Source organism: Equus caballus, chromosome 3 (genome assembly GCF_041296265.1).
Source record: "Equus caballus isolate H_3958 breed thoroughbred chromosome 3, TB-T2T, whole genome shotgun sequence".
NCBI lineage: Eukaryota > Metazoa > Chordata > Mammalia > Perissodactyla > Equidae > Equus > Equus caballus.
Genome location: NC_091686.1, coordinates 22,280,673 through 22,293,319, shown reverse-complemented (window position 1 = coordinate 22,293,319; position 12,647 = coordinate 22,280,673). Strand labels below are relative to the sequence as shown.

Sequence of the window (12,647 nt, the reverse complement as noted above, 5' to 3'; positions counted from 1 at the left end):
AGAAAGGAAAGAAAAAAGGAAAAATTCACACACATGTGTACATGTACACAAAATAATCTCGAGGATGGAACCAGCAACTGCTGTGATGACCTCAGTGGGGGAGAGACTGGGTGGCTGAGGATGGGCATGAGGAGTGTTCTTTTTTGGGGGTTTTTTTTGTGTGGAGGTTTTTTGCGTGGTTTGGAATTTGGTCAATGTGCATGTATTATTTTTTAAATGTTCATTTGACTCCTTTATCAAGACGTAGATAGGAAGAAAATGTGGAAATTTAAAAAGTCTAAGTAGAATCCAGTAATACTGGGTAAAATTGGATGTACGTGTGAAGATCAAACGTCTTGTGTAAACCACGAAGTCTTCCTGTTTATTTCTGGACGGAGATGTTTGGGGGTTGCGGCAGGAGGGTACAGGAAAAGAGGAGCCAGGCATTTTCGGAAAATTATGACAGTGGTGGCATACAGGAAGCAAGTCTTTATCATCTCAATCATTGTATATTCACTTTGGATTAGCTGAAGAAAACCGAACGGTAAATTTTAGTGTGAGCTCACTGAAGTCAAACGTAGATTGGAAGGGGACATTTGATGTTTATTTTTGTAAAGGAAATTAATTGGGTGTGACTGGCAGGGTTGAGACCTGAAGTTCCTCTTCTAGATAAGGAAAACTTCCCGTAGTGAGGAATCTCCAGACTGTTTATGGTAAATTCCTGTCTCCAGCCTTGCAAGATAATTTTAGACTCTCTCTAGAGGAAGTAGTGAGGAAAAAAGTAGGCAACTGTGCCCAAGAGGATTTGCAGACAAAAATCTCATACTGAAAGAAGATTCTGGACACTTCTCAGTCCCTAGGTCAACTGAATCAGTTCAACTTCATTCTCCAATCAGTGGTTAGTGGATGTAGACAACTGTAGGAATTTGAGATGGGTTGGGAATCCAAAAAGTTGAAAGTGTGAAGTCAAAGGCCAGAAGTTTATAATGTTGCTTCTGAGTTTGCCTTGTTTGTAAATAGGAAGCCAGAAGTTGAGCTCCCAAATAAAATATTTCAGGAATAGTGTTTCTTAAATAACTCCAAAAGTCACTACATCAACAAAGGAATAAATGGAACCTAGTGGGTAATGCTTCAATCAGACAGAGTAATGAGCAGTTCTTGGAGATAGAAATTCCCCATAGAGGAGAAAAAACACATCAGAGAAGAACATACTTAATAAAATTTATTTAAGAAAACAATAATTTATGCCCTTGGCAAAATAAAGGATCTTGTTAATATAAATGTTTCTTAGAAAACATATGAAAAGATAATATAATATATATATCAATAAATCAATATCAACATTACAGCAAAAGTAATGATTCTATAACAATAAGTGAGGATATTTCTGGCCCTTAGTGGTGTTTCTGGAGGGTCCTCTGATTTCTCCCTTTTTTAGTACAGATGTGCCCTCATTTTAAGAAAAGCTGATACATACATATCTAAATCTAAAAAATTGATCAATTAAAGGATATTTTTTCACGTCACGAAATAATTGTTTCCCCAAAAAATCAACAAAAAGGCTTCTGTAAGGGATCCTTAAAATTAGCAAATTTTCTTAACACATTTAGAATATAATTAACCAAATATATGTGTCTCCAACTTCTTTTGTTATAGCTCTATTGCGTAAAGTGAGGTATACCCAAAGTGAGGCAGTAACAGGGTTGGGCTTCAGATCTGGCTGGGGAGAATGTGTTCTTATAGTATGAGGAAGTGGTTGGGGCACAAGTTCTCTCAATCTTTTGTTTCTCTCACCCTGAGCTCTTAATTGTCTTATCTCTACTGCTTTCTGGTAAACTTTGTTCACCTGGTACTCTCAAGCGAAAAAGAAGTCATGTGGGAGGGGAGCAAATTATGACTTAGTGGGTCACTCCAGCAGAGCAGAGCGAGGAGAGAATCTGGGATTCAGAGTGTGCATGTGTGTATAGTTGGGGGAAAGCAGGAGCAATCCTGAACCCTTGACGAAAGGTGTTTTTGAGCCGCCTCTCCCGGTAGGGGTGCCTGACTGCCTGAGGAGCAGCAGGGCCCGGTGCAGCCCTCCCCGGATGGGACATAGACTCAGGAGGATGGACTCGGGCCTATTTGTCACACTCCTCCTGGCTCCCTTCAGCACAGTGGTAGTGCTGCTCACAGAACTCCTGGATCCGGCTACAGGCCTCCAGCATCATCACTTTGGGGACTGTGATTACCACGCGGAAGAAATTCAAGTACTCGAAGCACTGCAAAAATAAGAGCCAGTTATTCTCAGAGCAATTGAATCTCATCCTGGACCACCCTAAAATGGCCAGGGCCCTAATCGACAAGAAGCAGAGAAGCCATGTACTCAGGGCTATCAATTTACTCAGTTCCCATCACTGGGGTGCTAAGCCGGTAACTGAGTCAATTCATCTTAAAAGGAACTTGTGGGACAAGCTTGATTTCCTCTCACCTAGAATGTCCGGCCACCACTTTTCTTCCTGGTATGGATAGGATAAGGATGGGGGAGAAGTAAATTTTAAGTAGAGGCCGTGAGACACATCCGTTTGAATCTTATCAAATGAGAATACACTTTGTTGGGGGAGAAAAAAATCAAGCTAAAGACCAGCTCAGGGAGAGCTCCTGAGGCTCTAGAAACTGTTGAGAATGTTGTGAGGGAGACACAAGCACTCACCGTGCCCGGGAGGCAGTGGACGGATTGCTCAGCAACTAAGCGTTCTGTGAACTCCACATCATTCTCAAATTCTGGGAAATGTTCCATCTCAATTCCAACCTATACCAGTAATAGGGACAGGCGGACTTATCAGGAGGGAAAACAGGCCAACTCTGTATGCTAGAAATTAAGGTAGGGAATGCTCTAAATGATATCTTGGAACTCTACCACTGACAACTAAGAGGTCTAGCACTTAGGAACTCATGAAATTTTTCATAGGGAAGAGAGGACATATTTACGTTAATATTGTAGTTTATTGAAGAGTTCCCTTCTGAATGCTGATAAATGAAAGCTGGAAATAGAATGCCAATGTTTCTCCAAAAACAACTGTTAGCCTTATGGGCCAGGCAAGTCTTTATTGCATAGAACTATCCCACCTGTTGCAAGATACTTAGCATCCGTGGCCCACAAAATGCCAATAGCGCCCCCTAGTCATTCTGAAAACAAAATTACCTTACGTTCCCGAACACTCCTAGGGAACTCCTTGACTTCCCAGTTGAGAACTACAGTGGTATGGAAAGCCTCTATTTATGTCTTATATCTTCTCTGTATCTACTTATAAAATGATTCTCTGTATTGAGGAATTGTTATTTTAAGACATTTTTTGTGAGGTTAAATCACATCAGTGGGACAATTCAGAAGAAGGCAATCCCTACACTGACTGGCTCAGGAGCCTACCTAGCTGTTTTTGGAAGCCCTGCAGACTGGTTTCCCTTTGCCCTAGAACAAGTGCCTGCCATCCACGTACTCACCATGAGGTACATGGCCCCAGAAGGGCGGACTGGCCGGAGTCCAGGGATGGCAGCCAGTGCACCGTAGCAGAGATCCGCATTGGACTGCAAGAGAAGGCAGAGAGACGTCAAGGACCAAAATTTAAGTGAAAGAAAAACAAAGTCCTAAAAGTAGAGCCCACATTTAAGGTGAAGAACCTAAGTTTGCTCTGCTGGCATAAGGACTCAACAAGAAAAAGCCCTGTTACTTGAGGCTTTGGGCCAGGAGCAGAGTGAATTGCCAGAAATGACAGAAATGCATGGGTACATACTCCTTCTGCTTGATTGGAAGCCCCATAATGGAACATTGCTCTGGAAATGAGGACTCGTTATTCCTCACCAGGCTGGTAACATTCCTTGACTCCCAAAGTCCAAGTAGAAGGCCACAGGCTGCCCTTACCTTGAGTAAGCTTAGAGTGTTGTGGTAGAACTCTTGAGGGGTGCGACGCAGGATATTTTTCAGAGCTCCCTGGACAATGGTGCAGGGTCCCAGGATCCGCTGACTCAGCTTCACCAGCCCATCTCGGATCTAAAAGCCCCCCAGCAAACACATTATTTACCCTTTCTGAAGCATCTCAGTTTTGGGGATTCTTGTTCTGACCATTCTTTCTATCAAGTTTTTTTTTAAAGATTTTTTTTTTTAATTTTTCCTTTCTCTCCCCAAATCCCCCCAGTACATAGTTGTGTATTTTAGTTGTGGGTCCTTGTAGTTGTGGCATGTGGGATGCCACCTCAACATGGCCCGATGAGCAGTGCCATGTCCGCGCCCACGATCCGAACCGGTGAAACCCTGGGCCACCTAAGTGGAGTCCACAAACTTAACCATTCGACCATGGGGCTGGCCCTCAAGTTTTTAATCTTTGGGGAAATGATGGTGCCTAGTGGCATTCTTTGATCAGACCACCCGGGTTTGTAGCCCAACTCTGTCACATAGCTGCTGTGTGACTCTGGGAAAATTATGCAGCTTCTCTGTGCTTCATTTTTCTCAACTGTAAAATGGAGATAATATTAGTACTGGCCTTATTGGGTTGTTGAGAGGATTAAATTAAAATAAGGTATATAAAACACTTGGGACATCGTAAACCTACAAACAATATCAGGTGTCATTACTGCTATTGTTTCCTTTTTTTGTGTTCCTAAAATTGGAGGCAGATGGAACTTGTTCACAGAGCCACGTACAGAAAAACTGAGCTTCGGAGAGCAATAACTAGTCCTATCTTTAACCAGCATCTTTCCAGTTACCCAGAACTATAGGGCCAAGAATAAAGAGAGAAAAAAACTCACCTCCTCATTACTGTGCGTGCGCAGTAAACACGTATAGCCCAAATTACGCATTCGATTTCACAACGTTGCTCTTACCTCGTTGCCAAAAATGTCTCTTCGGTCATGGATGAGGATCCAGCCCAACCTCCAGCCGGGAACCAGCCAGCGCTTGGCTAACCCTCCACAGGACAGGATGGGAACGTTGCTGCTGAGAGTGGCCAAAGGCTCAAATTTGGAATCTGAAAACACCTGAGGGGAAGAGGTGCTTGTCATAGTTGTCTTCTTGCTTCCCCTCCTCCAAATTCTATGCCTGCCACCCTCCTCCTTCTATCACTAGGGACAGGGCCTCGGATTTCCGGGTTCACGGCTACCTTGAAGCATGATTGGGATCCCAAGAGGCTCCAAAGGGGACTGTCTAAAGATATTGAGCCAGATGTCTGGTCTGGATTAAAGGAAGCTTAAAACGAGGAAACTGACTGGGAAATAGCCCCGTAATAGGTACAACCTCTAGGGAATGAGTGACTGTTGGAGTTATCGATTTAAAAAGAAAATATGGGTCCACAACCCCTTTTCTGAAATTCCTGGGCCCAGATATGTTGCAGAATGCAGAATCGTTTGGATTTTAGAAAAGTTATGTGGCACATATAACATATATTATGTAACACCCCCAGAGCAGTCTGGGACAGCACTCCTAATCAAACATATTAACATTTCTGCCCCTTTCCCTACACTTTTGACAAATACAGAGAGAGAGATCCATAAATGGGATCAATAAAAATCTACAAGTATCTTTATGTCAGGTCAAGTCAGGTTTTTCCACCAAGCGAATTCCAAAAATCTTCAGATTTTCATAGCTTTTTGGATTCCAGGAAACTGGCTAAGGGGTGGTAGATCTAAGTATTTGTTAAGAGGGCTGGGGTGCTGATTTTCTGTACTGAAATGATTAGGAGTATCTTCTGAGTATTCTAGATGCCCCTATTCCGAAGATCCCATGAAATAATTTGTAATTGAGATTATCATAGTGATATATCCTGCCCAAAACTCACCATGTCTCCATAGATCTCATCAGCTATGATGGGGACACACTGCCTTGCGGCCACTGAAAATAGGAGAAGCATGCTGAAATCATTTTGAATGTGAATTGCCTTAGCACTTAATATTCACCTGGACTTATTTTACTTTGCATTTCATGTTTGTATGTTTCATCTTCCTCTTTAAGAACTATAAATTCTTCTTATACTCTGCCAGGGTACAGAGCCTAAACTTGCCATTTAATTAACTAGGTATTTCTAACCATCTCTTCCACATAGGGGAGTGGTGAAGAGGCAAGTGTTGCCTTTTTCTCCTTCTTTTAGGCAAATCCTACAATTCCAGCGGTGCACTATTCATTAGAGACTCCAGTGGAGCTCCCACAACTCCATCCTAGGCTTGGAACTTAGTGAAGGACTCTTTTCTCATTACAGGAAAGAGTTAAAGGGTTCCATCCCCAGCTCCTCCCTTGTCAAATGAAGTCTGCTGGACTCACCTGCCAGAATTTTCTGGAGATGACTTTTACTGAACACTGACCCACAGGGGTTTGATGGATTGTTGACAATGAGACAAGCTGTCTTTTCATCAACCAGAGATTCTACTTGTTTCAGGTCAATTTCCCAAGACTTCTCTGGCTGGGGAGGAAGAAAGGGTGAGACTAAGATGATTCTGGAAAATTTGGGGGGAATACTCACTCAAAGGTGTTACGTAAATAATAAAATGTGTCTGTGGCCTCAACCATGCACTTCGAGATCTTTCTCTGCTAAGGTATTGGTCATATGTTTTCATGAAGTAATAACTGAGCACTTCAGTCTAAGATTAAAAAGTCATTTACCAATAAATTGTAGCATTTGACCTCAATTCCCATGGATTCAGCCAAAGTCCTGTAGAGAGCAAAGCCAGGTCTCGGAACTAGGATGTTTTGCCCTGGGTTGGCCAACACAGCTAAACAAAGTTCAATAGCCTGACTGCAGCCACTTGTCAGAATGACATCCTGTGAAGAAAATGCAAATTTCATTTTGTTAGGGGTTCCCACAGCAATGGGAGAAAAGAGATTGTCAGAAGGGTGAGTGGCAGGGGGACGGCCTGGCGGCATAGTGATTAAGTTCGAGGGCTGCCCTTCAGAGGCCCAGGGCTCGCATGCCCAGACCCAGGCACGGACCCAGCACCCCTCATCAAGCCACGCTGTGGCGGCATCCCAGATAAAACAGAGGAAGACTGGCACAGCTGTGAGCTCAGGGCCAATCTTCCTCACAAAAAACAACAAAAAAAGAAGAGCGAGTGGGGAGCAATAATAAACTTACAAGTTCTAAGTAATAGGGACTGTACTAAGCCAAAACTTAAAGAAATTCATATGTTTATGTGTGTCCTGTATCTAAATGTTGTTGAAAATGTTGACCACTTAAAAGAAATAAATCACTTATAAAAGGACAGTTTGGCTGTGACTGAGCAGACTTCCATGCGAGATCGTTATGACCTTGGACTTTTCCACCTGGTTATTTATTTACTTTTGACCTGAGATTTGAAGCCTGACTCTTCTGTAAAATACAAAGAGCACCTCTTACGTTAAGAAATGTTGACCCCACACAGTGGACAAAATAAGGAAGGGTTGCATTTCAACTTGGTACTGCCTGTGAATTCCATATGCCACAGTTCCTCAATCCTCCCACCTGAGCGACCGCAAGGTGAATGGACGAAGCTACAAATTTTGAAAAGATCCTAGTGGTAAAATATAAAATGTTAATTATTTGGTGTTTGTGACATTGTTTTTCAATGATCTTTTGCAGAAAATCAACTATAGGGTGACCTCTGAGTCTTGAGCCTCCTTGAGATAAGACTGCATAAATTGTATGCAGTGGTGTTATTATACTGTAATAACATTAAATATAATCACTGATTAGTGGCCTCACTCTATAAGAAGGCCTCAAATTGCTAAAGGGAAGTTACCCACAGCTTTTGTTCCCCCTGAAACCCTTATTCCTTGTGGAACAGAAGCAAGGAAAAAGGTATAGTTTGCCCAATATTGCTTCAGAGCTGGTACCTTGCCTAAGGCTCACCTTAGCTTCCAGAGGTGCCTCGGGATGATGGTAATAAGAAGCGATCTCCTCCCGACTGGATAGGTAGCCTGAAAGAAAAGAGCAGAAGGAAGAAGGTGGAAATTTTCATCCCGCAACTGACAGCTGAGCTCTAGAGTCAACATGGCTTCACGGTACATTCCCCGCCTGCTCAGATCCCCGCCACTGTAGATAAGGAGATTAACTTTATATTTATATTTCACAATTTTATAATAAGCACAAATGTGTAAATAATAAGAAAAGCCCCCCCAAACTATAAAATGCTCTGCGCCATCTTGGTTACTATGATTATGTTTTATTTTCTGTAAAATACAGGATTTCGAATATTCCTAAATCCCTTCCAGGGACTATATTTTTTGGAAAGTTGTAATCAATGTATTCAACACATTGGGTCCATTTTAATATTTTTACGTTATATACCCATTAGTGTTTTGGTACAGTTTTTTTTCTTTCTAAGAAAGAAATTACATTCTTGTACAATATTTCCAAATGTTGGCTGACAAGCTTGAAGTATAGAGAGTATCATGCAAATTATCGTGTTTTGCAAGATTGCTTTCCAAAAAGATTGTCTTCAGTTAGAAAGGCCAGATGCAATATTTCATAATGTTTAACTTAATAGGTAGAGATGGGTCTCAAGGTTATATAAATCAGCACTTATTGAATTATTAATAAGAAAGAGCATTTTCGTAGATACATATTATTATTATCTGTATTTCCTTCGGCATGAAATGTTCATATCCTTTGGATATTTGTCAAATGGAGACTGGGTTTTGGTTTTTCAGGTTGAACCAGTTCCCTAATCCTTTGGATATAAAAGTCATTGTACAATTGTTTTATAATCTAATCTTTGGTCTTATTTTATTTAATTGTTTTTTGTATGAAACTTTGTAAAATATAAACAATCTAAAAAATCATGTCTCTGAGACCTCTTTGGAGTTTTTTTAAAATTCTATTTTGCATGAAACTGGATTTTTATTCTGCTTTAGGAATATGTTTCTATGTGCACATATACACAGGGGAAAAAATATGCAACACCAAAACAAGGTGAAAGATTCACTTATTTTACCAAAATGTTTAGGGTAGAAATATTTAATAGATGGAGAGTATTAAACCGAAATAAGAATAATTTGTTTCTGTCAGAAACAACCTTCTTTTCTATTCAATAGGACAGCCCATTCTTTGTTATTCTTGTTTTGTTTTGTTTACTTTTTAAATCTGAAACAATTATAACTACATTTGAATGTGACCTGGACCATAATTAAAATAAGCCTTGAACATGTAGAGACGGAGAAATAAAGCCAAGGACCTATTTATATAGCTCAATAAGTAAATTAATTTAGGACCTAGAGGGCTCAGTAAACAAGTAGCTGCAGCCAAACTCAAGGCCTTGGTATTAGAATTAGTGATAATAGGATAGAAGCATTATTTGAGAAAAAGTATATGATGGGAGCCTAGAAGGGAGGTGCCAGTAGGCCAAAGGAAGCCAGGAAAGAGGTTGGACCTTGATGGCTTATGTTTAAGCATCCTGAGACCCCTTGCCCCAAACCCAAATGGCCATTTGCCTTAGCCTCTCCTTAGGAACTAGGCATCAGGAAAGCAAGGAGAATTGCTAGCAATTCATTCCTACTGGAAGAGCACTAAAGATCTGGAAGCCACCAGATAGAGTCTCAGGAGGAGCTTACCAATGGTGGGGGCATAGCCATTATACTTCCCCGAGTCCACGGCATCTTTCAGTGCTTGGGTAACTTCAGGATCTGTAGACAGGTTTCCAAACACAGTAGGGTCCCCTTTTCATGGGAGGAAATAAAAGAGCCACCAAGAGGTTACTCTTCCATGCCCAGTGCTCAGACTCACCCTCCACTCCCATCTTCTCCAACCAGCCTGTGAGGATGGGGATGAGGGGAACAACGACTGCCCCTCGGTCCAGTGTCCCCAACTCACCAATTGACAGAGCAATCATGGTTTTGTTTGGGTTTGGTTTCACCTTCATGTTGTCCACGATGGCCCGGATGGGATTGAAAGTTTTGTTGGACATGTCTGAGGGCCTCACGGACCATCTGGCCTTCCTGCCTTTCATTTTTCCTGGTGCAGAGCTTCTCCCACTGATGTTGACATGCATGTCCAGAACTGAGGGCAGGTTACCGCTGCCTGTCATCTGAATCACGTATGGGTCCATCACAAGCGAAGCCTATGGGGAAAAGAAGGAAGTTTCTGTGACACTAAGAACAGACCACCATCCTGAGGGGCTATATTTGGACCTAAACATCAGGGTGATTTCACTGGATGTCTCTTTCCAAAATTCTTTCTTTGTTTTGCTGCTTTCTCATGCAAAGTAGCTTTGTTGTGCACAAGGGGAGTTTTAAGACTTTTCACTGAGATGGAAAATAAAGCAAGAATGCATTCTACAATGTTATCAGAGCATTCCATTGAATACTCATCTCCTGTGAGATTTGCTATATGCAACTGTAATCCCCGTAAAAGTTTAACTAAACGCTCAGTGAAACCAAGGGGAAAGGACATGAATATCCTTTAAAAGTCAGAACTTCTGTGCTCCCTCCTTTCCTTGCAGAGCCTGTCCAAGAGAGTCCCCCTAACACTTCAACAGACTGTGTCTTGCATTCTGCAAAGAACCAGGAAGAACCACTCCACGTTATTAGAAATTTAGTGTTAATATTATCATTAGTAAAAATAAAGCCCCATCCCTTAAGCATCTTACTGCCCTGTGGAAAAAGAAGTCAGTACAACACAAAGAGGAAAGCATACACCCCAGCCACCACCATTAGCTGAGTCTTAAGTCTTTACCTTCCAAGTAAAGGAGAAGCAGTCTGCAGGTAGCTGAGCGGGAAGCTCTCTCAGTTCTTTGGCAAGTTACAGTGACAGTGGAATCAGATGCAATTCCTGGCTCCTGAAATACTTCCCATAAATGGGCGTTGGGCTTGAAACTTTTATGCTATTGGTTAGAGTGAGAAGTGGGCAGCAAGTCCTCCTTTTTCCTCCCCTCCCTATTTTTTTGCTGCTTCTCACCTCTAACCCTACTCCCACCCCCACTGCCAAATCAGGAATTTGTCCTCACTTCAAACATCTGGAATTCTCTGTGTTAACTCTTTCTGGGAACTTCGTGAGATGTGTGAGAGGGCTTTCAGAGGGGTAGTTATGATTATAATTGGTAATTTTTATTAAATCTTTTTGTTACAAAATGAGCTTTTAAAATTTTAACAGTACAGAAATGTGTAAAGTAAAAAGTGAGAGTTCTCCCTTGTACCTTGCTGTCTGTACACTCCATTCTGACTCCCAGAAGCAGGCAGTGGTAGTGATTTGGCCATTTCTATCTATTCATCAAGATAGGTGATAGATAGATAGATAGATACATACATACAAATATAACTTACTTCCTTCACCTTGGACTCCTTTCCTTGTCAGTCCACAAAGTTCTACTCCAGTCGGAGCAAACAGGGCAATTGAAGTAAGTTAAGGCTCACTCAACAAAAACCTTAAAAGTCCGGGATCTCTAAGGCAACCAAAACCTGTGCAATTTCATCCTTATACTATGAATTCTCCTTCATTTACCTGCTATGGAGCTATTGGAAGATTAAGAGGCCAGGTGAGAACTAAAAGAAACTTTGCTAAGCACGCACAGCAGAGAGCTCAGCATCCCATGAGTCTATGAAAAATGCCACCCACTCAAGGGTTAAGAGAAGCCTCGGTGACCCCATGGCTCTGATCTTATCTGTTTATTTACTGAGAGACAAAGTTCTTTCTTCTCCATTTACTTTTAGGTAATTCGAGTCTCCAATGGGATTGAATAACCTTTGATTTTTCTGGACCTTCTATCTCTCAGTGCTTTGAAGGATTTAGTTAATGCATTCTCTTCCCCACTCCAGTGAAGCAAACATTCACCACCTCACCTTGCAAGTGGAGAAGCAAAAGTGCCAGGCAAGAGCAGAAAGCCAGCGAGGTCTAAGAAAATGTAGGTTCTGAAGCTGGAAGCCCTGAACCCCCTAGATAGATAACCTGGGCTGCTGTGTTTCAAAAGGCAGAATACACAGCCGTGTCTGTCCAACATCCAAAACCACAGGAGAGGAAAGGCTTGAGTCAGCTCTGCTAGTGGGCACCCTATGGCAGAAGGCAAACTGCTTGTTTGCTAGACTAAATGCAGTTAAACATTATGTAGATAGGAGTATCCTTCACAGGCTGGACAGGACTGCCCTTGTGTACTTGTCAACAGAGTGAGAACATGGAATTGTTTCCAAAACACATAGATCTTGTCAAGAGAGAAGACCACTTTTTTCGAAATACTTTTATTCCACCACCCCCCGTTTAAAATATAGTATATATGTGCTAGAGAAAATCAGGAAAAATGAAAAGCATTTATAATCCCATCACCACTCTTAGACATTAGTCTTATTTTTCTAATGCAAAGTTGGGATTTTGTTCTATATATATATATATATATTGTTTTTTAATTTAGATAAAATTCACATAATGTAAAATTCACCATTTTCACAATTTCAAAGTGTAAGTAAGATTCAGTAATTTTTAGTTCACTCACAATATTGTGCAACCATCAACACCATCTAATTTCAAAACATTTTCTTGGCTCCAGAGAGAAGCTCCATACACATTAGATAGCCACTCCCATCCTCCCAACCCCTGGCAACCACTAATCTAATTTCTGTCCCTATGGATTTGCCAATTCCTGACATTTCATATAAATGGAATCATTCAATATGTGGCCTTTGGGGTCTGACTTTTTTCACCTAGCAAATGTTTTCAAGGTTCCTTCATGTTGTAGCCTTATCAGTA

General features: G+C 41.4%; 1 protein-coding gene across 1 annotated transcript; it reads right to left on the bottom strand.

The window, feature by feature from the left end:
• Window positions 1-1,188: 1,188 nt before the first annotated feature.
• TAT (tyrosine aminotransferase) lies at window positions 1,189-11,523 on the bottom strand. Its single transcript, XM_001498000.7, has 12 exons — window positions 10,647-11,523; window positions 9,786-10,032; window positions 9,527-9,631; window positions 7,827-7,894; window positions 6,605-6,763; window positions 6,266-6,404; window positions 5,787-5,839; window positions 4,837-4,989; window positions 3,878-4,006; window positions 3,460-3,543; window positions 2,669-2,767; window positions 1,189-2,237 (listed from the first exon to the last, which is right to left on the bottom strand). Exons 2-12 carry the CDS (start codon window positions 10,018-10,020, stop codon window positions 2,097-2,099), a joined length of 1,365 nt encoding a protein of 454 aa, XP_001498050.2. The 5' UTR covers window positions 10,021-10,032; window positions 10,647-11,523; the 3' UTR covers window positions 1,189-2,096.
• Window positions 11,524-12,647: the final 1,124 nt, after the last annotated feature.

Excerpts from the sequence above, each read along its gene's own strand:
- TAT (XM_001498000.7), bottom strand. The coding sequence starts at position 10,020 with ATGGACCCATACGTGATTCAGATGACAGGCAGCGGTAACCTGCCCTCA. Across the intron at positions 4,007-4,836 it reads GAGACATTTTTGGCAACGAG|ATCCGAGATGGGCTGGTGAA; the intron begins GTAAGAGCAACG and ends GGGGGCTTTTAG. Across the intron at positions 2,238-2,668 it reads TCCACTGCCTCCCGGGCACG|TGCTTCGAGTACTTGAATTT; the intron begins GTGAGTGCTTGT and ends TTATTTTTGCAG.